Below are 27451 nucleotides of genomic sequence, written 5' to 3' on the forward strand. Positions count from 1 at the left end.
GAAAGGTCAGTGGACAAAAATGAAAAGAATTTGTCAATTCTGGGCATGTTCATGCACATGCCCAACAAATGGCCAACACAAAATACTGTGAAGGGATTTCAGGCCTTCCAACTTGCAAAATAAAAAGCTTGTGACCCAAAAATTTAACTAAAAACAAACAGAGATAAATAAATAAATAAACAAAGCAAACATTCCTCTTTCACAATATATAGTATTGCTAGTTCCATTGGTGGGGTTCTAAATGTGGCTGTGAGCATTTACACTATTGATTTTCAGTGGGGAAAAAAACCCCAAGATGGCCGCTTGTGCGCCAGTGTGTTCGGCGACGCTCCTGCCATTTTGGGTTTTTTTACTTTTCGCAATGCTTGTTACCTCCCTAACAGCGAGTTGGTTTATGATCGCCGATCGTCGTTATTGATTCAACAACACGTCGGAGATTCGGCCGCGTTTTGGCAAGACAGTGGTGAAAAGACGCTACCTCCTGCCAGCTGAACTCTTCCACGTTCGCTCGCTCCCTTCACAGAAGCGCCGCCGCAGCCGCGGCAAACGTAGCGGTCAGCTCGTGAAGCTAAAACGGGATCTGAGACACACTTCGATCGCTCCGGCATGGTGTGCCCTCGACCCCGTCGCCTCGTGCTTGCTAACAGTCGTTGGCTCTCCCAACGCGCCTTTCTCGGGGAGGAATCCAGCGAAAGCTTTGAGGGAATTCCCCCGGGCTCGGCGATCGGAAGAGGCAATCCCTCCCGTTGCTACTCCCACAAAGATCCCCTTGTTAAACGCCCGGTCGCTGACGAACAAGACCCATATTCTGAGGGAGCATTTCCTTTCCAATGACTTGGATTTTCTGTGTCTGACAGAGACTTGGGCAGGTACTGGTGAGTACAACGCTTTGCTTGAATTTTTGACACCTGACTGTGGTTTCCTCGATAACCCGAGGACATCAGGCCGTGATGGAGGTACGGTGAGCATCTTTAAGAACAATTCCAAATGTAAACGGTGCACATTCACCACAATTCCAAATGTAAACGGTGCACATTCACCACATCGGCCACCAGCTTTGAAGCAACCTTCTTTGAAGTTGGACGTGTTTGCCCGGTCATTTACCGTCCTCCTAAATACAACAAAGACTTTTTAAGCGACTTTTCAACCTTTCTTGCGGAAATCAGGCTGAGATATGATCATATCCTCCTAATGGGAGGATATGATAATAATTAATATCCATGTGTGCTGTCCGGAAAAACCGCTAGCAAAAGACCTCTTAAGACTTATCGACTCTTTTAATTTTGTGCAGTATGTGACCAACCCGACACATGAACAAGGACATATTTTAGTGGTCTACCGGTGTCAAATCTGGAAGTCCTTGAAAATTGGATTTCTGATCACATGGCAGTTTGATTTGACGTAGTCTTATCGCATGCTGCTGTGAAATCTGCCGCTCCTAGCTGTAAACGCCAAATTTTCAACCCATACACTGCTAGTCGTTTCTCTGATGCCTTTAATAACCTTTGCGTACCCTCGTCTAACACAGAGGAACTCACCTCTTGGTTCGACTCGTCATGTCGTGCCATCCCGGATTTGGTGGCTCCTTCAAAAACTGCTCCCAAAACCTAAACCCGAGCCATGGTTTAACGACATTACCCGCGCAGCTAGGCAGGAGTGTCGCAAAGCTGAACGCAAGTGGAAAAAAGACAAATTGCATGTCTCTTATCAAATTTGGAAAGACTGCTGGCGTAACTACCAGTCACAGAAAAAGAGGCCAAAAGAGAATATCTGTCGGACCTTATTCTAGCTAACCGTCACAACCCACGCGCAGTATTTAAAACGGAAACTCTTGGTTCAACTCGTCATGCCGTGCCATCCTGGATTTGGTGGCACGATAGATTCTGTACTCAAACCCCCTCTGCCTAACTTGCTCGGATTCTTCACCCGAGATGTGCATCAGATTCCTTCAGTTTTTCATTGATAAGGTCTCTACAGCTAGGACTCCGGTCTCAAATACCGCATCTGACTCCTCTGTCCATGTTCCATGTTCAGCTGTACTAAATTCTTTTGAAACTGTGTCATTGGCGCTTTTGGAGGATGTAGTTCATCAGACGAAGCCATCTGGCTCCCCTTGCGACTCGCTTCCCCCGCACTTCTTTCAGGAGGTTCTCCCGAGTGTTGGCGCATCGGTCTTGGATATCATCAACAGCAGCCTCTCTTCTGGTGTAGTTCCCCAAAGGTTTAAACATGCTGTGGTCCAACCCTTGATCAAAAAACCTGTTCTTGATCCAGATGTGCTGTCAAGTTTCAGGCCCATTTCCAAACTCCATTTCCAAAATTCTGGAAAAAGTGGTGCACATGCAGTTGAAACTTTTCTTGGATGAACATAACATCTTGGAGGTCTTCCAGTCAGGTTTCAAGACGATGCATACCACGGAGTCAGCCCTGTTACGCGTTTCTAATGACATCCTCCTGGCAAAGGACTCTGGAGACCACGTGTGTCTAGTTTTATTTGACTTAACTGAAGCATTTGATACAGTGGATCACAGTATTCTGCTGCCTCGTTTGCAGCACTTGGTGGGCATTGGCGGCAGTGCTCTTGAGTGGTTTAGGTCCTATCTAGCTGACAGAACCTTATGTGTCAGCCTTGGCTGCTCTGAGTCACGCACTGCTCCCCTGTCATGTGGTGTTCCACACGGCTCAATTCTGGGGCCTCTTTTGTTCTCGCTGTATCTGCTCCCATTGGGTTCCATCTTGAGGAAACATGGTATTCCCTTCCACTGCTATGCAGATGACTGACTGAAGAAAGACGCCTTCTCATTAAGGCCACTCCTATCCTGTCTGGAAGAAATCAAAACCTGGATGGCACAAAATGTCTTGAAATTCAATGAAAAGAAGACAGAGGTGATATTGTTTGGTCCCAGTGGCCCTTGTACATTCCATCCTGTAGACTTGGGCCCACTGTCTCCTTATCTTAAGTCAACAGTCTCAAATTTGGGCCTTAAACTGGACAGTGATTTCAAACTCGATCCGCAAATTGGTGCCGTTGTTAAATCCAGCTTCTTTCACCTTAGACAGCTGGCTAAAATAAAACCTCTCCTCTCACATGAACACTTTGAGACAGTAATTCATGCCTTTGTCACATCCTGGCTCGATTACTGCAATGCCCTTTACTTTGGAGTCAGCCAGTCCTCCATTAAGCGCCTCCAGCTGGTCCAGAATGCCGCTGCTCGCCTCTTGACTGGTACTCGTAAGAGGGAGCACATAACTCCTACTCTGGCATCCCTTCACTGGCTCCCCATTCATGTTAGAGTTATTTTCAAGATCCTCCTCTTTGTTTTCAAATCTCTGAATAATCTCGCGCCACCTTACCTCTCTGAGCTAATCCGCCCCTACACACCTGCCCGGCGCCTCAGGCCTGTGGACCAGACATTATTAGAAGTACCAAGCACTAAACTGAGGCTCAGAGGGGATCGAGCCTTTTCTGTTGCTCGTCCCTCTCTCTGGAATGACCTCCCACTGAACATTCGGCAAGCCTCCTCGCTGCCCATCTTCAAAGCCCTCCTCAAAACTCACTTGTATTCTTTGGCATTCGACTCAGCATGACTTAGATTTGTTCTTGGTTTTACTGTTTGGTGCTTTCTACCGCCTTTATTACCGATTTGTCTTACTGTTTATTGTGCATAAATTGCTCCATGTACAGCACTTTGTATGCAGTGATGGCTGTTTGAAAGTGCTCTATAAATACTGTTGACTTGACTTGGGAAAAGTTGGTTTGGAAAAATTAAAATGTTAGATACAGGTATGTTTGTTTTTTATAATGTGATGAAACGGATGTATAGAATATGAAAACAAGTCATACGTAGAAGTAGATTTTTTTAAATGTTATTTTGTTTGTTCAAAAGGAATAATAAAGGCTCTGTTTTCCAAGAATCTGAATTTTCTGTCAACTACTCTGTGGTTCAGGCTTTGTAGGCTGAAGACATACAGGAATAGTTCTCTCCTATTTAAGTGAATTAAAGATACATTGAACTACAATTATGACAAGTCAAAATTATGATTTTGACATCTCAAACCAGAGTTACAGATTTGTTCCATTCAGTTGCAGGCATTCCTAAACCATAGGGCAGATATCTGCAACTCAGTGGCGGTTGCTGGTCATTCAAATAAATGGAAGCTTAGCTTCGCCTCAGAAAATTAATCAAATCCACATGCAGAAACGGAGTGCCCAGACCAGCCCATTGCCACAAAGACCCCCAGAGATGCTAAGAATGACTGAATGAATGAGAAGGAAGTCGTGTCTGTCACTTGTTATATAATAGCTGATTCAGAACAAGAGATGAAGGTTACACATTATTAGTCAATAAGAAGTACACACATATTTCACCACTTTTTTTTCCATTGCTTTGCAGTCTCAGTGAATCACCACTTATGCAAGTGAATCATAGATATCTGTAAAGACAATCTCCATGAATGTGTGATGTGTGATGTTATTTGTCCAAAGCGAAATTTCCTTGCAGATGAATTTAATGACATTTGTGGAGAGGAAGAATATAATTATAGTGGATAATGTACATGTGAAATGTTGTTTTTGACCAAGAAAAACTCAACATTTACAGATAACTGTAATACATAGTATCGTGGCTATCTAAACTCACTCCCTTCAAATGAAATTAAGGAACTCATTGAATCTTGGGGTGCATGTGTGATGATGGTCATCTGTTGTGATCCTGTCACCACCATCACCACGATGACCGAGTGTCGGGTGCACTAACCAGCAGTCAACCAAAACAGCTAGGGCTAGTCTTCGGGCTCTCTCGAGTGGAGTTTGACTAATTTATGTGCGTGTGTACAGTATCACTCTCCGGGCATGACTAATTGATTTATGCTCAGTCCAAACATTGAATTAAGCGTAGGAAGACATCGCTCAGTACATACACTGGATGGATGGATAAACACAGCAATTTAAGAGGGTCTTTGCACAACTTGGTGATTGGGCCCCAATAAACAAAGCAATGGAAGGAATGTAATGTGCTCAGCTCGGTCTGAAAATGTGTTGAAAGCAATAAAAACTGAAACAGTGCCAAAGATTGAGCAAACAGTGAGGGTGGTGGACAGAAAGACAGACTGATACTTATTTTATTCTAGTGGGGGATGTTGATTTTGCTTAGGATTAGTAATTGACAGAGACTCACTGATAGATTTTCCTGGGTAGAGCTTAGCTTGTGTGTATCCTGGAACATGAGTCTCATCCTTGGCTCGTAAAGTCTCCAACTCATGTTTAATAATGTACTGGCACTCCGCCATACTGAGGAAGCCATCACCATCCCCTACAAAACAAAAATGGAAAGAGGGAAGTTTATATGATGAAATTTAGGACAAACATACAAGAAAAATAATGAAAGACTGAGGCAATGCTAAAAGCCACATTCTGATGAAATAATTAGCATTGGTGGATGGTGGTGGACATACGTTAACACTTGTACTGAAAGGAGGAAAATCCTTGGATCAATCAGCAATTAAAAGTGTCATAAAACCAATCCCAAATTGGCCCAACCCTGAGCTCTACCCCTCCTTTTTGTACATAGTTAAAGGTGTATGGCAGGGGTGGCCAACCAGTCAGAGACGAAGAGCCAATTTTTTTACTGAGTTACTGAAAAGAGCCACAGCATAACATTCCTCGCGCACGCGTGTGCAAACACACACACACACACGCACACACACGCGGGTGCCCACAAGTACACTCGCGCATAAATGCACGCACACCACGATGAGCAACAGTCGGAACGGGCCGAAAATGAATGAACGCTCAAGACACAAACAAACTAATATTTTTTTTTTCCCCACGCATTTCCTGCTCCCACGCTTTGCGGTCGACTTGGGACCAGTTTGCTTGCTCCCGGTCAATTCTGATCGATGTATTGGGCACCGCTGCCTTAAAATCAGAGGTAATTCGCTATCTAGCTTAGCACTTCGCGCCACTGTTTGCGCATGAGCGGTGATGCAGTCATCTGATTGGTTGCTCTCTATATCAACCAAGTAACGGGATTGATGATAGACTGACGGAGTACGTTCTGTGAAGTTGGCGCCTTGTTTGAATGGCATCGCTGCTGCCGAGGCGTTTTCGACGCTTGTCGTGTGAGAGCTCGGGAGCCGCATTGAACCAGCCAAAAGTCCCCCACTGGTGTATGGCTTTCCAAATTACTTGATGATAGTGCTGTCAAGAGATTAAAAAAAATTGCTCAATCTTTGGCACTGTTTCAGTTTTTATTGCTTTCAACACATTTTCAGAGACTCATTAATTATGACCTGTCATCAATTCATCTAATTAATCTGTGTTCATCTCGTCTAAAAAATTGCTGAGAAAACAATCTATTTTCATTTTAAATTCATTACATTATTGAGCCTCTCCGTGAGCAGTCACCTTACCGTGGTGGAGGGGTTTGTGTGTCCCAATGATCCTAGAGCCAAGTTGTCTGGGGCTTTAAGCCCCTGGCACGGGTCCTTGGCAAACAGGTCCTAGGTGAGGGACCAGACAAAGCACGGCCCTAGCTGGTGTGTGAGGCAGAGAAGTTCCGACTGGATATAGTCGGACTTTCCTCCACACGCAGCCTGGGTTCTGGTACCAGTCCTCTCGAGAGGGGTTGGATTCTCTTCCACTCTGGAATTGCTCACGATGAGAGGCGCAGAGCAGGTGTGCGCATGCTCATTGCCCCCCCGGCTCAGTGCCTGTACCGTAGACGAGAGGGTTGCCTCCCTCTGCCTTCGGGTTGGAGGACGGGTCGTGACTGTTGTTTATGCTTGTGCACCAAACACCAGCTCAGCATACCCACACTTTTTGGAGTTTGAGAGTGTGCTGGAGAGTACTCTGCTGGGGACTCCCTTGTTCTACTGGGGGACTTCAATGCTCACGTTGGCAATGGCAGTGAGACCTGGAGGGCGTGATTGGGATGAACAGCCCCCCCCCCCCCAATCAGAACTCGAGTGGTGTTTTGTTATTGGACTGTGCTCGTCACGGACTGTCCATAACGAACACCTTGTTCAGACATAAGGGTGTCCATATGTGCACTTGACACCAGGACACCCTCGGCCGTAGTTCGATGATCGACCTTGTGGTTGTATCTTCGGATTTGCGGCCACATGTTTTGGACACTCAGGTGAAGAGAGGGGCGGAGCTGTCAACTGATCACCACCTGGTGGTGAGTAGGCTCCGATGGTGGGGGAAGAGGCCGGTCCGTCCTGGCAGACCCAAACATATTGTGAGGGTTTGTTGGGAGCGTCTGGCGGAATCCCCTGTCAGAAGGAGTTTCTTACTACCACCTCCGACAGAGCTTTTTCCATGTTCCGGGGGAGACGGGGGACATCGAGTCCGAGTGGACCATGTTTCGTGCCTCTATTGTTGAGGCGGCCAATCTGAGTTGTGGCCGTAAGGTGGTTGGTGCCTGTCGTGGCGGCAATCCTCGTACTCGCCAGCAGTACACCAGAAGTAAGGGATGCCGTCATGCTGAAGGAGTCCTATCGAGCCTTTATGGCCTGTGGGACCCCAGAGGTAGCTGATGGGTACCGACTGGCCAAGCGGAACGCAGCTTCGGTGGTCGCCGAGGCAAAAACCAGAGCGTGGGGAGATTTCAGTGAGGCCATGAAAGCCGACTTCCGGACGGCTTCGAGGAAATTCTGGTCCACCATCCGACGTCTCAGGAGGGGGAAGCTGTGCACCACTAACACTGTGTACAGTGAGGATGGGGCACTGCTGACTTAGACTCGGGACGTTGTGAACAGGTGGGCAGAGTACTTCGAAGACCTCCTCAACTCCACCAACACGTCTTCCTTGGAGGAAGCAGAGTCTGAGGACCCTGAGGTGGTGTCTCCTATCTCTGTGGTTGAAGTTGTAAGGAGCGACGGCCCGGCGAAGTGAAGTACTCGAAGAGCGGTGGTACACTGCTTTATTTCAGCAAACATACGATCATTTATATACCAGCAAAGCGGACGTTAGTGTAAACAAACGTCCAGCCCACCCGGGGGCTGTGATTGGTTGGTAGCGAGCGGCAGCGGGGGCCGCCGATTGGCTGATCAGTCTCACGGCGCGAAATTCAAATGTCGGAGTTCTCAGAGGGCATTTGTGGTTGCTACAAATACTCCCCTGTTACAAAGTCCTTGGCAGGCTGAGTCTGAGAGTCCGTATTAGGATGGTGATGAAAGTTCATGGTTGGGCGTGCAGGCGGTCGGGCGGGCGGACGGCGCGTCCGGCTCGAGTGATGGTCAGCGGCGCGGGTTTGTCGTCGTCGTGGTAGGCCGGTTTCAGGAGTCGTTTGAGACCCAATCCTGTCGACCATGGATGTTGAGGCGGTAGGCCTTGTCGTTACGTTGCTCCACGACGTACGGGCCGCGGTATGGTCGAGTTAGAGGCGGGCGGTGGGCGTCATTCCTTACGAAAACGTGAGTCCAGGTTAACAGCGACTTCGGTACTCGTCTGCTGCGCTGGTCTTGGTAGGTCTGGAGTACGGGTCGGTACTTTCGTCGGAGATCGGCGAGATAGGCCGTGGAGTCTGCGGCGTCTTGGCTGGACGGGAAGAACTCCCCGGGAACGGCGATGGTTTCACCGAATACCATCTCGGCTGAGGAGACCCCGAGACCTTCTTTCGGAGTCGTCCGCATTCCGAGAAGTACCCAGGGCAATTGGGCACTCCAGTCTGGTCCGGTGCAGCGGGCCATGAGCGCTGCCTTCAACGTGCGGTGAGTGCGCTCGGCCATTCCGTTGGCGGCGGGGTTGAAAGCAGTCGTATGATGCACAGTCGTTCCCATGAGCTGACCAAGGGCGGTCCAGAGCTGTGACGTGAATGAAGAACCTCGGTCGGAGGTGATATCGTCAGGAACTCCGAATCTGCTGACCCAGCCTTGGAGAAGGGCGGCGGCGCAGTCTTGTGCAGTGGCTCCTTTCATTGGGATCGCCTCAGGCCATCGAGTCGACCGCTCGGTGGACGTGAAGAGATACTGGTAGCCGTCTGAAGGTGGCAGCGGTCCAACTATGTCGACGTGAAGATGGCCGAAGCGACGTCGGGGTTGTGGAAACTGGCCGATACCGGATTCTGTATGTCGGCCGATCTTACTGGCTTAGCATTGGAGGCAGTTGCGAGCCCAGGCTCGTAAGTCTTTGTTGATTCCATGCCATACAAACTTCTCGGTCATCAGTTTGGCGGTTGATCTTCCAGACGGGTGTGATAAACCATGGATGATATCGAACATTTGACGTTGGAGCGTTTTCGGGATGAGTGGCCGAAGGCGTTGCCTGCACACATCGCAGAGTAAGGTGCGTCCGTCGTCGCCAAACGGTACGTCTTCCCATCTCAGGCCTGTGACGGACTGACGATAGTCAGCGGTGCCCTTCTGATCAGCCGCTTGGGCGTCGGCGATGGCTCCGTAGTCGACGCCAAGATGGACGGCGTCGATTTCCACTCGTGACAGGGCGTCGGCTACTGGATTCTTTTCACCAGGGACGTACTCTATCTCGCATCCGAATTCTGCGATGGCGGAGAGATGACGCTGTTGACGGGCGGACCACGGGTCCCCAGCTTTGGTGAAGGCGTGTACGAGGAGGCGGTGGTCGGTACGGATCTTGAACGGCGTTCCTTCCAGCAGGTGGCGGAAATGTCGCACAGCCAGGTATACGGCGAGAAGTTCGCGGTCGAACGTACTGTATCGGGTTTCAGGTTGGCGTAACTTCTGACTGAAGAATCCCAGAGGCTGCGGGATACCGTTGATGACCTGCTCCACCACACCTCCTACAGCAACGTTACTTGCGTCGGTCGTCAGTTGAAGCGGAGCCGCTGGCTTCGGGAATGTCAATGTCGCGGCCTTGGCGAGGGCGGCTTTTGTAGCTTCGAACGATTTGCTCTGGGCGGGGGTCCATTTCAGGTGTTTCGGGTTGCCGCTGAGCGCATCGTATAGCGGGGCCATGACGTGGGCGAGGCGAGGCAGGAAACGATGGTAATAGTTCACCATCCCAGTGAACTCTTGGAGAGTCTTGACCGTTTTCGGCGTAGGGAACTTGTGGATGGCGTTGACTTTAGAGGGCAGGGGGCGGACTCCGGAAACGTCGATTTCGTAACCGAGGAATTCTACTTTCGACGCGCCGAAAACACACTTGTCTCGTCGTACTACCAAGCCGTTGTCGCGGAGCAGTTGGAGGACGTTTCGGACGTGGTCGTGATGTTCTGCCTTCGTCTTCGAATGGATGAGTATGTCGTCGACGTAACATACACAGTACGACAGTTCGCCGAGGATGCTGTCCATGAGGCGTTGAAAGGTGGCGCCGGAGTTGCGAAGACCGAACGTTGAGTAGTAGAAGACGTAGGAGCCGAACGGCGTGATGATCGCTGTTTTGGGGACGTCGGGCTCGTGGACGGGAACTTGAAAATAACCTTTCAAGAGGTCCAGTTTCGTGAAGTATCTGGCGCCGTCCAACTCGTTGGTGATGTCCGCGATGTTGGGTAGGGGATAGTGATCCGGTTCTGTCTTCACATTCAGCAGGCGGTAGTCTCCACACGGCCGCCATGAACCGTCAGTCTTTTTTACCATGTGCAGCGGTGATGCCCATGGACTGGATGCTTTCTTGCAGAGTCCCATCCTTTCCATTTCGGCGAAGGCTTGTTTGGCGGCCTTGAGTTTGTCGGGCGAGAGGCGTCGGAACTTGGAATAGACGGGTGGTCCTTTTGTCTCGATATGGTGGAAAATTCCGTGTTTCGCTGCTTTCCCCGGCGTCTGGTGAAGTTCGGGTTTGAAGACGTCGGCGTACTCGGTTAGTAGGTGCTCGTATGGGTCGTTGGTTGTGATTGCACAGGCGTTGACGTTTTCTTGGACCCGGGCGACGAGGTCGGTGGACTGGAACGATTGGAGATTCAGCATTCTTCGGTTGCCGACATCGACCAGTAGGTTATGGTGCCCGAGGAAATCGGCTCCGAGCAGTGGTGTCCTCACGTCAGCGATAATGAAGTCCCAGGCGCATCGGCGGTTGGCGATTTTGATGTGGATGCGGCGGCATCCATACGTGGCGATGGGCGTACCATTGGCGGCCACGAGTTTGACTTGGCATGGCTGGTTGTGACGTCGGTTTTGGTCTGTGGCGGGGTAGATGGAGCGGCATGCTCCGGTGTCGACCAGGAATTCGCGATTGGAGATGGCATCGGTGACGTAGAACCCCTGGTTCGGGTTGGCGATCGTGCAAACGTAACTGCGATAAGGGCGCCACGCCGCCGCCGTTACTGTCGGCGGGTGGCCGTCGCGTTTTTTGAGAACTTGCAGTTCGGGAGGCAGTTTCTCGCGTCTCTGCCGAACTTGTTATGGTAGCTGCAAATACCAGACGGTAGCATGTAGCCGCGGGACCACTGGTTCTGGGGCGGAGCTTGACGGCGATCATGCGGTGGGCCTGGACGGTGGCGTACGGCATTGATGTCTGCGTCCACATTGGGCGGGACTAGTGCGCTGCAGGCGGCGGCGACCGGCGTCGATTTCTCGGCGGCTCTGGTCGCGGTAATCAGGTCATCGGCTTTGGCGACTAGTGCGGACATTGAAAGTGTATTGGCGTCGTGGAGGGCTGCGCGAACTGAGGACGGGATGGACTGTAGCCATAGTTCGCGCATGAGGTCGACTTTGCGAGGCTGGCCAGTAGACGGATCGGCGCCGGGTAGTCGGGCGAGTGACTGCATCTCGTTCCACAAACTGAGAGCTGTGCAGTCGCCTAGATCCTGACTGGGCATGGCGAGCAGTCGTTTGGCGCGGGCGCTGACGGTAAGAGTATACTCTTTCAGCAGGTGATCTTTCAACGAGTCGTACGTGATTTCGTCGTCTTGCTGGTCCAACCATGCCGAAACGTGCTGGAAAACGCCGTTGGGGATGGCTTCTAAGACGTAGTCCGCTTTTGTTCTCGGATCTGTGACTTTCCGGAGGCGGAATTGTACTTCGGCCCGGCGAAACCAGGAAACGGGTTCCTGAGTGCTGAAAGGCGGCAGTTTCACCGAGACGGCGTGGATTGTGAGGCTGTTGTCGGACGGCGTCGGTTCCGACCGGGTCGGGAGCAGGCCGTTGGAAAGCGGTGGAGTTGTCGACATCTTGAGTCTCGAAGGTTGCGTGTTGAGAACGGCGAAGGGTCACCAGTTGTAAGGAGCGACGGCCCGGCGAAGTGAAGTACTCGAAGAGCGGTGGTACAATGCTTTATTTCAGCAAACATACGATCATTTATATACCAGCAAAGCGGACGTTAGTGTAAACAAACGTCCAGCCCACCCGGGGGCTGTGATTGGTTGGTAGCGAGCGGCAGCGGGGGCCGTCGATTGGCTGATCAGTCTCACGGCGCGAAATTCAAATGTCGGAGTTCTCAGAGGGCATTTGTGGTTGCTACAAATTCACCGATGTGGTTAAAAAGCTCCTCGGTGGCAAGGCCCCAGGGGTAGAAGAAATCCGCCCGGAGTTCCTGAAGGCTCTGGATGTTGTGGGGCTGTCCTGGTTGACGCGCCTCTGCAACATCACGTGGTCTTTTTAAAAAGGGGGACCGGAGGGTGTGTTCCAACTAGAGAGGGATCACACTCCTCAGCCTCCCTGGTAAGGTCTATTCAGGGGTGCTGGAGAAGAGGGTCCGACAGGAAGTCGAGCCTCAGATTGAGGAGGAGCAGTGTGGTTTTCGTCCCGGCCGTGGAACAGTGGACCTGCTCTACACCCTTAGCATGGTCATCGAGGGTAAGTGGGAATTCGCCCAACCAGTCTACATGTGTTTTGTGGACTTGGAGAAAGCGTTTGACCGTGTCCCTTGGGGAGTTCTGTGGGGGGTGCTTCGTGGATATTGTGTACCGAACCCCCTGATACGGGCTGTTCGGTCACTCTACCACCGATGTCAGAGTTTGGTTCGCATTGCCGGCAGTAAGTCGGAAATCGTCTCCAGCGAGGGTAGGACTCCGCCAAGGCTGCCCTTTGTCCCAGATTCTGTTCATAACCTTTATGGACAGAATTTCTAGGCGCAGCTGAAGCGTGGAGGGGGTCCATTTTGGTCGCCTCAGTATTGCATCCCTGCTTTTTGCAGATGATGTGGTGTTGTTGGCTCCTTCAAACAGGGCTCTCCAACTCTCACTGGACCGTTTCGCAGCCGGGTGTGAAGCGGTTGGGATGAAAATCAGCACCTCCAAATCTGAAACCATCGTCCTCAGTCGGAAAAGGGTGGAGTGCCCCCTCCGGGTTGGGGGTAGGGGGGGGGCGGATATTGCCCCAAGTGGAGGAGTTTAAGTATCTTGGGGTCTTGTTCACAAGTGAGGGCAGGAGGGAGCAAGAGATCTACAGGCGGATCGGTGCAGCGTCTGCTGTGATGCGGACGTTGTATCTATCTGCCGTGGTGAAGAAGGAGCTGAGCCAAAGGGCGAAGCTCTCAATTTACCGGTCGATCTACAACCTTCCAACCCTCATCATTGGTGACGAACTATGGGTCGTGACCAAAACGAGATCCCGGATACGACCGGCCGGAATGAGTTTTCTCCGCAGGGTGTCCGGGCTCTCCCTTAGAGATAAGGTGAGAAGCTCGGTCATCCGGGAGGGGCTCAGAGTCAAGCCGCTTCTCCTCCACATCGAGAGGAGCCAGATGAGGTGGCTTGGGCATCTGATTCGGATGCCTCCTGAACGCCTCCCTGGTGAGGTGTTCCGGGCATGTCCCACCGGGAGGAGACCCAGAGGAAGACCCAGGACACGCTGGAGAGTCTATGTCACCCAGCTGGCCTGGGAATGCCTCGGGATCCCCCGGGGAGAGCTGGAAGAAGTAGCTAGGGAGAGGGAAGTCTGGGCTTCACTGCTAAAGCTGTTGCCCCCGCGACCCGGCCCCGGATAAGCGGTAGAAGATGGATGGATGGATGGATACATTATTGAGGCAGAGCAAAAGATTGAGATCACAAAAAAGTGGCATTATAAAGTGTTTTATTGTTTCTAAACGGAGTTGAACAGATGCAGTCTTAGCCATTTACATTCCGCTGCATTTGAGACTAGTCCCAAGTCCTACCTGCAACCTTGAGTTTCGCCCACCAGGGGGAATATCAGTTTTGATTTTTTTTGTAAATCTCCAAATAATTCCAAAATAAAAATAAAATGGAACATCAGGTCCAAAAAAAGTGCTTAGGTTAACGCATCAAAAACAGTCAACACGTTTCTGAGCAATACAAGTACTGAGCACTGAACTTGCTGTAAAGAAACGTACCGATGAAGCAATACTCGATCTACAAGAACGCTTAGATGGCACTGATTGGGGCATCTTTGAAACTTCAATGGGCACACTGGATGAATACAGACACTGTAACAAAATCAGTTTCTGTGAAGACCTGTGTGTACCAACGAAGTCCTTCCACTCCTTCAACATTAACAAGCCATGGTTCACTGCCAAGCTCAGGCAAATTAGAAAAGAGAAAAGGGGTGTTCACACGGCAACGTTTGCTCCGGTGCTCCGGTGTAGCCCTGAAAACGGCTTACTCCGGAGCAAATTTAACCCACCTCAAGAAGGTGGTTTAAAAATTTTCTCCAGAGTAAGCAAATGCTCGTTTGCGGGGGGAGTAGCCTCGCTACGCATGAGAAGAGTTGATTACATACGGCGAGAATGCGTTGCTTTCGTGCTCTGTTGTTCTTCCATCATGTGTTTGTTTAATAACGTCACAAGACATGATGGCTGGCAATAACTTTTCTGCTTGGCTCTCGACGAAGGCGGACGCCTTTCTGCTCTGCTCCTGCCCTTTCCCTCACCCTCCCCTGCTCGCCACCCAGTCTTTGTGCTGTCCTTGTTTGACTTTTACTAGCCTCCTGCCGTATATTCATCCTAAAACAAACCATGGAATTAGTTGGCTGGTCTCTCGATGGCATCGACAAAATTATTTCGACGAGAAGAGCAGGATATGGGGAGCCTACTTGCCCCTCGGGGACATTTGCTGCTGGGTACACCTTAGATCCCTGGAGGAAGTGGAGTATGGTGTGCCTGTCAATACTGTCCGTTGAGGATGAGGAAGACATCAACATAATCGGCCTTCTGATAGCAGGTATGCTGCTGTTATGTGTGAGCAGTTTCCTGATATATTGTAAAATTCAATTGACGGGAGCGGCTTTATTGGAAGCGAAGAGGCCGCCGGTCTTCAAGGATGGATTATTGCGGTTGTCCAACACTCAGACTGATAGAGAAATCTATGAACGAAATTGTATCATGTTTAAAGTTTCGGTTAATTTGGGCATGTCTGGACACACTCAGCGCAGAGGCGTCGGCCGTTTGGGCAGAGGGCCTTTTCTTGAGTAATCACATCAAAGCAAGGGGGGGCGAACAGATGGAAGAAGACTAGATTCAATCAGAGTGGGAATGAACAAATTGGGAACAAAGAGTTGCGGTATGCAAATCTCGGGGGCAGTGTCTTTCTTGTATTTTGCAATAAAAGTTCAAACCGGCGGAGAGGGAGCTGAGACTGTGATCACGGAGCAACTAACCGTCGTTCGCTCTCAGGGATCCGCTCCCGCCGATATTGAAGACAATTTTCCTGTGTGCCGAGTCATTTCTTTAACATTGTCCGAGAAAATCTTTGACAGAAACTTGCCGTTGTCTGCAGGATGATGTGCTTGTTCGAACGGATTTGAGCCTTTTGTTGGACTCTCCGATTTCCTCCGGTGGACGATCCGTGGCTGTTCGCGTGTTTTGCGCCTCCGAAGCCAACCAGACCTCGTGGAGACTTTTCCAGGAGGAGCCAGCCCCGGGAAAAATAAGGTCAGTCGGCGTGGTGGAGAAGCCGTTGTGTAGTCGGTTATCTCCACTGAATGACGGAATTAGACGAGTTAATGCCGAAAAGGAGTAGGCTAGCTCGAGTACCGTTTTGTGGTTAGCGGTACGGGGGAAGTTCGATTCCCGTGGACACAGAGCACAAGTGAGTCTGTGAGAGCATCAGGTCATTTAGATATCGTTTCTCGCCAAGTGTAAACGGTAAGGAAGCTTTGTCTTCCTGCGAGGTTGACCACCTCGGCGTGTGTTTGCATCTACCGTTGTATGCGTATATTGTGCGCATCGGTTTTGTGTTAGTGCATGAATGTGATTGGTGATCACGCTATTGTGGTAACGTATCCCATATAGACGTCGGTATGTACCAGTTCAGTCTGAAGTAAACCTACCGGTTCCTTTCGGGTAACGACCCAGAACTAGATAGCAATTTTTTATTTTTATTTTATTTTTTTTTGTGTGTAAAATACCGGTAAAGGCTTCCAGCTGTTGCTAAGCAACATGGCGACATGGAAGTTCTCTGGCTGCTGCCGATTGGGTAGAACACAACAGACGACGTCACGTCACGGTGAAGAAGCGTTAATCGAAAACACACGATTGGCTGAAATTGACTACAGAGGGTCAACACGATTCGTGAAAAAAAGGAAAAATAAATATGGATTCTCAGGAGACGTTAATGATTGCGATGAATTGGAGACGGTATTAGGCAAATTGTCGCTGAAAGACAAAGAAAAGCGAAAAAATAATTAACATGGAAAACAATGCTATAAGTGTAAAATCCTCGTTGAAAGGGCCAAACGAATACGAGCTAAAAAGACAAATGACAAACGTTGAAAGCTGGATGAGGATGTAATTGCAGCTACTGCTGCTACGCAACCAACAACCTCTCCAGCGGCCGCAGTTAGAGGAGAGCTGTATCCAGCTCTGCCTCTGCGTTCGCAAACTATGAGAGAAAATAATTCAGTGCCCCCTCCGTCCTGGGGAACGAATCAAACTCCTGTAACACCCCCCAATCAAACTACCAGACATGATTGGAGTAAAGATAACCCGTTACAAGCTTACCCCATGGTTGAGATGCCAGGGGGCATCGATACACCTCTACCGGCCAAGGACGGCGGCCGAATTTCGAGACATCGCCGTCTCACTCCCAAAACCGAAGGACGACCCAGACGAGTTTGTGAGAGAATTGTCGGATTTAGTCCACAGTCACAATGCGGGGAAATTGTTCTCATTAACTACCGGTTCGAAGTTTGGCGCAGTCGTGGGCTCCTTTAGTGGTAAAAAAGCTGCGGGAGGTTATCTGTGCTATGATGAACTCACGCAGCTAGGAGGGGCCCCTCACCAATTTATGGAACGTTGCGCCCAGGCACACGAGCGGACGCAAAATCCCTAAGAAATTGCCGCATGCATTCAAAAGGCAGATGAATCGACAGACGATTTCTTCCACCGTCTGAGAACAGTGTTCAAAATACTTGGTGGTATCCCCGAGACACAGTCAGACTTGTTCAATTCGCATTTAAAACAGCATTTGCTGAACCAAGCACATCCTGAGGTTACCCAATATGTCAACAGACATAATTTGAACTGGCCAACATGTCCGATTGGGTTTTAAGATAAGATAAGATATAATTTTGAATTGCGCTCGGAATTTTGAACGACTTGAGAACAAGAAAAAGAAGAATGAGAGTCAGGTGACCAACCCACACGCACACAGGAAAACCCTGGGCCCTCTTTATAAAGGTAACGAACAAATAAGGTCATTTGCTCCCTTCACATTAACCCCTAGGGACCAAAAACGTTTTGCTGAAGGCAGATGTTTCCTTTGTGGGCAAAAGGGTCATATGGTGAAAGAATGTAGACAACAGCGGAAGGACAGGCGCATGCGGGAGAGTGATAACTGACTTAGTGAGTGATAGAGACTTGGGCAGGTACTGGTGAGTACAACGCTTTGCTTGAATTGTTGCCATCTGACTGTGGTTTCCTCGATAACACGAGGACATCAGGCCGTGGTGGAGGTACGGTGAGCATCTTTAAGAACAATTTCAAATGTAAACGGTGCACATTCACCACATCGGCCACCAGCTTTGAAGCAACCTTCTTTGAAGTTGATAGTGTTTTCCCGGTGATTTGTGATGTCATTTACCGTCCTCCTAAATACAACAAATACTTTTTAAGCGACTTTTCAACCGTTCTTGCGGAAATCAGGCTGAGATATGATCATATCCACCTAATGGGGGATTGTAAATTTCCCCAGTGTGGGACAAATAAAGGATATCTTATCTTAACCCTCGTAGTCCACCGTTTGCGATAAATGTTTCCAATTGTGCAACTTTTAGGTGGCGGCAGAGGATTGCAAATGAGTTTGCCTTTTTGCAGGAGGCTTCAAACCAATGCATTTTACATGAACACGTCCGGTCGAGATTGTTAGTAGGGCTTGGTTGAGACCTCCAGACACATTTTTTTTTCCTTTTGCAAAAAATAAAGAATAAAAAAATCCCAAAGAACTAATAAAAACTATACGTGTATGGATAGCACAGATGCCTCTGAACATTTTGAGTGTTTGAAAAAAAAAAAAAAAGAACGTTTGTATAACACAACATACATCGTTACTAAAATTGTAAAACGCGTAACTTAGGCGTTTTTTGTTTCGAAGGACCGAAGGGTTAATATCCATGTGTGCTGTCCGAAAAAAACGCTAGCAAAAGACTTCTTAAGACTTAACGACTATTTCAATTTCATGCAGTATGTGACCAGCCCGACACATGAACAAGGACATATTTTAGACCTTGTCCTTGCTCATGGTCTACCGGTGTCAAGTCCTTGAAAATGGGTTTTCTGATCACGTGGCAGTTTTATTTGACGTAGTCTTACCGCATGCTGCTGTGAAATCTGCCGCGCCTAGCTGTAAACGCCAAATCTTCAACCCTCGCACTGCTAGTCGTTTCTCTGATGCGTTTAATAACCTTTGCGTACCCACAGAGGAACTCACCTCTTGGTTCAACTCGTCATGCCGTGCTATCCTGGATTTGGTGGCACGATAGATTCTGTACTCAAACCCCCTCTGCCTACTTGATCGGATTCTTCACCCGAGATGTGCAACAGATTCCTCCAGTTTTTCATTGATAAGGTCTCTACAGCTAGGACTCCGGTCTCAAATACCGCATCTGACCCCTCTGTCCATGTTCCATGTTCAGCTGTACTAAATTCTTTTGAAACTGTGTCCTTGGCGCTTTTGGAGGATGTAGTTCATCAGACGAAGCCATCTGGCTCCCCTTGCGACTCGCTTCCCCCGCACTTCTTTCAGGAGGTTCTCCAGAGTGTTGGCGCATCGGTCTTGGATATCATCAACAGCAGCCTCTCTTCTGGTGTAGTTCCCCAAGGGTTTAAACATGCTGTGGTCCAACCCTTGATCAAAAAACCTGTTCTTGATCCAGATGTGCTGTCAAGTTTCAGGCCCATTTCCAAACTCCATTTCCAAAATTCTGGAAAAAGTGGTGCACATGCAGTTGAAACTTTTCTTGGATGAACATAACATCTTGGAGGTCTTCCAGTCAGGTTTCAAGACGATGCATACCACGGAGTCAGCCCTGTTACGCGTTTCTAATGACATCCTCCTGGCAAAGGACTCTGGAGACCACGTGTGTCTAGTTTTATTGGACTTAACTGCAGCATTTGATACAGTGGATCACAGTATTCTGCTGCCTCGTTTGCAGCACTTGGTGGGCATTGGCGGCAGTGCTCTTGAGTGGTATAGGTCCTATCTAGCTGACAGAACCTTATGTGTCAGCCTTGGCTGCTCTGAGTCACGCACTGCTCCCCTGTCATGTGGTGTTCCACACGGCTCAATTCTGGGGCCTCTTTTGTTCTCGCTGTATCTGCTCCCATTGGGTTACATCTTGAGGAAACATGGTATTCCCTTCCACTGCTATGCAGATGACTGACTGAAGAAAGACGCCTTCTCATTAAGGCCACTCCTATCCTGTCTGGAAGAAATCAAAACCTGGATGGCACAAAATGTCTTGAAATTCAATGAAAAGAAGACGGAGGTGATATTGTTTGGTCCCAGTGGCCCTTGTACATTCCATCCTGTAGACTTGGGCCCCCTGTCTCCTTATCTTAAGTCAACAGTCTCAAACTTGGGCCTTAAACTGGACAGTGATTTCAAACTCGATCGGCAAATTGGTGCAGTTGTTAAATCCAGCTTCTTTCACCTTAGACAGCTGGCCAAAATAAAACCTCTCCTCTCACATGAACACTTTGAGACAGTAATTCATGCCTTTGTCACATCCCGGCTCGATTACTGCAATGCCCTTTACTTTGGAGTCAGCCAGTCCTCCATTAAGCGCCTTCAGCTGGTCCAGAATGCCGCTGCCCGCCTCTTGACTGGTACTCGTAAGAGGGAGCACATAACTCCTACTCTGGCATCCCTTCATTGGCTCCCCATTCATTTTAGAGTTATTTTCAAGATCCTCCTCTTCGTTTTCAAATCTGAATAATCTCGCGCCACCTTACTTCTCTGAGCTCATCCGCCCCTACACACCTGCCCGGCGCCTCAGGTCTGTGGACCAGACATTATTAGAAGTACCAAGAACTAAACTGAGGCTCAGAGGGGATCAAGCCTTTTCTGTTGCTCGTCCCTCTCTCTAGAATGACCTCCCACTGAACATTCGTAAAGCCTCCTCGCAGCCCATCTTCAAAACCCTCCTCAAAACTCACTTGTATTCTTTGGCATTCGACTCAGCATGACTTAGATTTGTTCTGGGTTTTACTGTTTGGTGCTTTCTACCGCCTTTATTACCGATTTGTCTTACTGTTTATTGTGCATAAATTGCTCCATGTACAGCACTTTGTATGCAGTGATGGCTGTTTGAAAGTGCTCTATAAATACTGTTGACTCGACTTGACTAGTAGTACGGGGACCATCACGGAATAAAACAGAGGAGTTAGCTATGACAGTGGTAAAGGCCTCTGCGACTTTGTTCGAATCGCCTACCTCAAGTGAGGACGAAGGCGACATTTCAGCCGGTAGCAATCATGTTTTCGACACAGAAAACTACCTGCTGAGATGTGAAACCTCGTCCATAACTAAAACGGAAATGACGTTGGTCGAAGGAATCCCGACCGTCTTCCTTGTTGACACGGGCACCAATATCACTGTTCTCGGTCGTTGGGATCGCGATACTGTGAAGCCAAGCGATGGCAAAATTCGCATGAAAGGAGCACATGGCTCCGTGCAGCCCCTGATGTTATCCCAAACAGTAACCGTTACTTCCCCTACAGACCCAAATCGAAAGGTACTGGTCGAAGCCGCGCTAAATTCTCGCTGTCCACATAATTTATTGAGACAAGATGCTCAAACGCAACTCGAGATTTACACTGTCGTAAATCACAAGGGCCAGGTTGAAGCCCTCATGGGGAATAGTCAAGATGATGCTCGCTATTTTTGGACACTAGATTTACCGAATGATGACGTAACTCGGAGTTCCGAATGTCTAGTTCGATTGGCAGGTACCAAATTAAAGCCAGGAGGTAGTGTGCAAACGGCGAACAACCTGCATGTGACCATAAGGCGTAAGCAAACACGGGGACTAGACCCGGATAACACAAACGTTTTTCTGGGCTTGGAACCCCAGGGTATTGTTATTGAACACGTGTATTGGAAAGATCAGTGGTGTTTCGCCACAGCGCGGGTGGGAAGGGCGGTCAAGCCCCTCCTCTCACCCGGGCATCACATTTATATACCGCTCGGCAAACCAGAGCAATGTGAGTGGAAAAACATGAATAACCTTGTCAGCTCCGTTCCAAACACCTGTGGAGCCCCTCCCCCACCAATCCGGGGTGCGAGGAAACACAGGATGGCTGGGTGCGTCAATACATCAATTGGAAAGTGATGACTACTCTGGCCGTTCATTTCAGCTGAAAAATTGCAGTAACACGTGACATACTCGCAATAGAGGCACAGAATACAACACATGATGATCTGAAATCAAGACAAATTTTAGCACCTCACACAGAACGAAAATATTGGACAAATAAGAGAGCACAACCGGATGACGCAGGGATAGAGAAATTGGAAGATGGGAAACGCTGGCTTCCAATCTCTCTTCGAGTGTGCCGCGAGGTTGACACATGGCTTGTCACGTGTGTCAACAGGGGGGGATGATAGCGATGATAACACAGGTGCACCAATATTATCATAAACATGGGTTTATGTATTTTTCAACAAAAAAAAATTGTAGACGTGTAATCTGTTTGAACAAAATACAAGGGAAACAATACCGTCTTGTCATTGTTGATGTGTTTTCAAAATGGGTTGAACTGTCTTCGAGCGCTCGCGATGATTCGGGAACTGTCGTGAAAGCATTGGGCGAATTGTTGGACACGGATTTGAAGCGACACTGTGCGTACCACCCGCAATCGGCTGGTTTTGTGGAATGCACTAATGGAACTGTCAAAGCCATGCTCAGTGAGACAATGAGAGAGACTAAAAGACTATTTGATCAGAAAGAGATGCAGAGGAACAATGACTTGCCAGAGTGTTCTGCTCCACAGACTCGCCAGGTCCGGAGTTGATATTAGAATTTCCTCAAGGTGCTGAAAAGACTTCTCTGGGACAGTGAATGCTGGAATGGCCCCTTCCAAGTGATTGCGGCAACAAAAACTGCAGTCAAGGTCGAAGGACGCGACAGCTAGATTCACCAGTCGCAGTGCAAGCTCCTTCGGTTCGAGGTTGAGGGGCCTAGCGACGCCAGTCCCGGGAAGGAAAATCAGCACCCAAACACCAGCGCACTGACCTTGCGCGCCACCGAAAGACCACAGTGGGAGGGAAGGTTTTCCACGGTAAACGCACCCCTCTCAGGAAAATGGAGCAGACCGCATGAAAGGCAGTCACCCGTTGCCTGTGCATCATCAGCATCACCATAACACTGATTTTGACGATGATTTACTGTAACCTTATGTAAGCCCGTATGATGACTTCACAGAAAGGCATTGCAGATGTGAATGTTTGATGTCTTGGGATGGCTTACTTCATATATAGTTGTCAGGTTTTGATTTTCATTCAAGGTGTGTTTAGATTCGATTTTGATTTTCAGTTACTGAGTGTTTAGATTAGATTTTGATTTCCATTTAATGTATAGCCATTGCCCGGGAAGGGTTTTCTGTCCTGATTTTGTCCCCCCCCCCCCCCCTGATTTTGTTTTTTGTGGAATGGCCTCAAAGCAATCACAAACAAACTTCGCAGAGAACTGTTTTTTGTGGAATGGCCTCAAAGCAATCACAAAGTATAGGACACCATCCTCCCCCCAAACAATGAACAATAAGGGTCTGGCTGATGAACTAAACATGTTGTTTTTTGCAGATTTGAAAAGATAACCTTTATTAGTCCCCCACTGGGGAAATTTGCAGTCTACAGCAGCAAGATGGGGGACGGGGGGAGGGTTGGGGGAGTAAAGTGTTCTATTGCACAAAATAAATGTGTACACAGTTCAACATAAGTGAAATTCATTCATTCATCTTCCGAAGCGCTTGATCCTCACTAGCGTCGCGGGGGGTGCTGGAGCCTATCCCAGCTGCCTCCGGGCAGTAGGCGGGGGACACCCTGAATCGGTCGCCAGCCAATCGCAGGGCACACAGAAACGAACAACCATACGCACTCACACTCACACCTAGGGACAATTTAGAGTGTTCAATCGGCCTGCCACGAATGTTTTTGGAATGTGGGAGGAAACCGGAGCACCCGGAGAAAACCCACGCAGGCCCGGGGAGAACATGCAAACTCCACACAGGGAGGCCGGAGCTGGAATCGAACCCGGTACCTCTGCACTGTGAAGCCGACGTGCTATGCATCTATCTATATTTTATATATATACTGTATATATATATATATATATATATATATATATATATATATATATATATATATATATATATATATATATATATATATAAATATAAAAATGCAATATATAAAAGTGTCACGTTACGACACTTTTATATATTGGTTTATTGGTGGTGGTGGATCCCAAAAAGCGGGGTGTATTTGAAGAATTGTATTTAAAACAAAGAAAACTAAAACCAAAACACACAAAGTCCAAAACATGACTAAATCTAAAACATAACAATGAACTAAACATGACAGCGCCTCATGACAGATGAGGCGCTGGAAGAGGGACCATCATGGGAGGACAAGCCCCTACACGGGATGTACCACCGGACCATAACTGAAGTGGCTGACCTCAAGAAGTCCTCTCAGTGGCTAGAGAGGGCTGACCTGAAGGACAGCACAGAGGCACTCATCCTGGCTGCTCAGGAGCAGGCCTTGAGCACCAGAGCCATCGAGGCCTAGATATACCACACCAGACAAGACCCAAGGTGTAGGTTGTGCAAAGAGGCACCTGAGACGATCCAACACATAACTGCAGCGTGTAAGATAAGATATCCTTTATTCGTTCCACACTGGGGAAATTTACAGCCTCCAGCAGCAAGAATGTATGTAGAAAGAAGAAAGAGAAAAAAAACAACAAACATCTTTCAATTAAATGCAATATGAACACAAAATGGATAAATCGCAGTACTATTTACAATTTTCCTTCACATCATTTAATTATTATTATTATTATGATTATTATTATTATTATTCATCAGCCTGACAGCAGTCGGTAGGAACGAACGTCGGTATCTCTCCTTCTTGCAGCGCGGGTGTAACAGTCTCTGGCTGAAGGAGCTACCAAGTGCTGTCAGGGCGGGCTGGAGGGGGTGGGAGGGACTGGCCATCGTAGCTTTTAGCTTAGTTAGCATCCTTCTGTTGCCCACCTCCTCCAGAGATGCTGGCAGGGAAAGCCTACATGGAACGCCATAACCAGGTGGCTGGCATAGTCTACCGAAACATCTGTGCGGAGTATGGACTGGAAACCCCAAGGTCAACACCTCCGAAACACCTCCGAAGGTGGTGGAGAATGACAGAGCGAAGATCCTGTGGGACTTCCAGATCCAGACTGACAAGTAATGGCGAACCAACCAGATATCGTGATCATAGATAAAAGGCAGAGGAAAGCCGTTGTAGTGGATGTAGCGGTCCCAAGTGATGGAAACATCAGGAAGAAGGAACATGAGAAACTCGAGAAATACCAAGGGCTCAGAGAGGAGCTGGAGAGAGCCTGGAAGGTAAAGGTGACAGTCGTGCCTGTGGTGGTCGGAGCACTCGGGGCAGTGACCCCCAAACTAGATGAGTGGTTGCAACAGATCCCGGGAACAACATCGGACATATCAGTCCAGAAATGTGCAGTGCTGGGAACAGCAAGGATACCGCACAGAACCCTCTAGCTTCCTGGCCTCTGGTAGAGGACCCGAGCTGAATGAGGGACGGACACCACCGAGGGGCGAGATGAGGATATATATATATATATATATATATATATATATATATATACACAGTGGGGCAAATAAGTATTTAGTCAACCACCAATTGTGCAAGTTTTCCTACTTGAAAAGATTAGAGGGGCCTGTAATCGTCAAAATGGGTAAAGCTCAACCATGAGAGACGGAATGTGGGGGAAAAAACAAAATTACATTGTTTGATTTTTTTTTAAAGAATTTAGTTGCAAATTAAGAGTGGAAAATAACGATTTGGTCAGCTACAAAGAAGCAAGATTTGTGGCCGTCAAAGAGGTTTAACTTCTTTGAATGATGTCTAACGAGGCTCCACTTGTTACCTGTATTAATGGCGTCCGTTTTAACTCATTATTGGTATAGAAGAAACCTGTCTACAACCTCACTCAGTCACACTCCAAACTCCACTATGTCCAAGACCAAAGAGCTGTCAAAGGCCATCAGAGACAAAATTGTAGACCTGCTCCAGGCTGGGAAGACTGAATCTGCAATAGGTAAAACACTTGGTGTAAATAAATCAACTGTGGGAGCAATTATTAGAAAATGGAAGACATAAGACCAGTGATAATCTCCCTCAATCTGGGGCTCCATGCAAGATCTCACCCCGTGGCGTCAAAATGATAAGAAAGATGAGCAAAAATCCCAGAACAACACCGGGAGACCTAGTGAATGACCTACAGGGAGCTGGGACCACAGTAACAAAGGCTACAATCAGTTTCACAATGCGCCACCAGGGACTCAAATCCTGCACTGCCAGACGTGTACTCCTGCTGAAGCCAGTACACGTCCAGGCCCGTCTGCGGTTCGCTAGAGATCATTTGGATGCTCCAGAAAAGGACTGGGAGAATGTGTTATGGTCAGATGAAATCAAAATAGAACTTCTTGGTCGAAACACAGATTCTCGTGTTTGGAGGAGAAAGAATACTGAATTGTATCCGAAAAACACCCACTGTGAAGCAAAGGGTGGAAACATCATGCTTTGGGGCTCCGAGACTAGAAAATCTGTGGAGGGAGTTGAAAGTCCGTGTTGCCCAACGACAGCCCCAAAACATCACTGCTGTAAACGTCTGCATGGAGGAATGGGCCAAAATACCAGCAAAAGTGTGTGAAAAGCTGGTGAAGAGTTACAGAAAACGTTTGGGCTCTGTTATTGCCAACAAAGGGTACATAAAGTATTGAGATGAACTTTTGGGATTGACCAAATACTTATTTTCCACCATGATTTGCAAATAAATTCTTTAAAAAAATCAAACAATGTAATTTTGAGTTTTTTTCCCCAAATTCTGTCTCTCATGAATGAGCTTTACCCATGTTGACGATTACGGGCCTCTCTAATCTTTTCAAGGAGGAGAACTTGCACAATTGGTGGTTGACTAAATACTTATTTGCCCCACTGTATATAGATATAGACATGTATATATATATATATATATATATATATATATATATACCGTATTTTCACGACTATAAGGCGCCATTAAAAGTCTTAAATTTTCTCCAAAATGGACAGTACGCCTTATGGTGCGGAGCGTCCTTTATATGCGCTGAGTTCCAAAATCTGACTGACTGCCGACACGCTGTTTATATAGAGAAAAGGCGGAAGTGACTGTGAAAGAAGTCGGCCAATCAGGGAAGGGTGGGCGTGTATACATACATATATGGAGAGGGAGAGAGAGAGAAAGAGAGGGAGAGAGAGGACAGACAAGCTAGTCCGCCAATGGTGAAGGGTGGGCGTGTAAGTGGACGCCTCAAGCCAGTACCAACACTTGTATAGAGTGTGGCAATGTGCTTTGTTGCAAAACAACTCCGGTTTTGGTTTCTAAGAACCCCTGAAAATAAATTCGACAAAAAGACACGCACGCCTACGAAGCTCAGTTCAAACTTAAAGCCACCGGTTATGCTTTTGGCATGCGTGCCCATCTCACAGCAGCGGTGAAAAAAAAAAGTCAAGCAAATGAACTCTGAGCTTGCCGTTATTCCCGGAGGCTTGACTAAAGAACTCCAACCGCTGGACATTGGCATCAACCGGGCGTTCAAAGTAAAGTTGCAAACGGCATGGGAACAATGGATGATCGGTGGCAAACACAACTTTACAAAGAGTGAGAGGCAGCGCTTGGCGAGTTACGCCACAATACGCAACAACGAGAGGGAACGCGGCGTTTTTGATGGATTACGGTACTTGCACAATTGTTCAATTCTTTCTACACACACACGCGCTGCCACCATGTTTCGCTCTGTTCTTTACTTTCAAATGTGGGAAAGCTTCACACGAGAGAAATGTTGACTTTGCTGTTGCTACTCCTTCTTTCCGCT

General features: G+C 48.3%; 1 protein-coding gene across 5 annotated transcripts in view; it reads right to left on the reverse strand.

The window, feature by feature from the left end:
* ano10a (anoctamin 10a) overlaps positions 1-27451 on the reverse strand; it is a 107310-nt gene that overhangs the window by 66813 nt on the left and 13046 nt on the right. For all 5 annotated transcript variants that reach the window (XM_052064718.1, XM_052064715.1, XM_052064716.1 and 2 more), the window contains one exon: positions 5178-5312. In XM_052064718.1, coding sequence (XP_051920678.1) covers positions 5178-5289 — 112 coding nt within the window. In that variant the 5' untranslated portion in view covers positions 5290-5312. The remainder of the gene's footprint in view (positions 1-5177; positions 5313-27451) is intronic.

Source organism: Hippocampus zosterae, chromosome 5 (genome assembly GCF_025434085.1).
Source record: "Hippocampus zosterae strain Florida chromosome 5, ASM2543408v3, whole genome shotgun sequence".
Classification (NCBI taxonomy): Eukaryota; Metazoa; Chordata; class Actinopteri; order Syngnathiformes; family Syngnathidae; genus Hippocampus; species Hippocampus zosterae.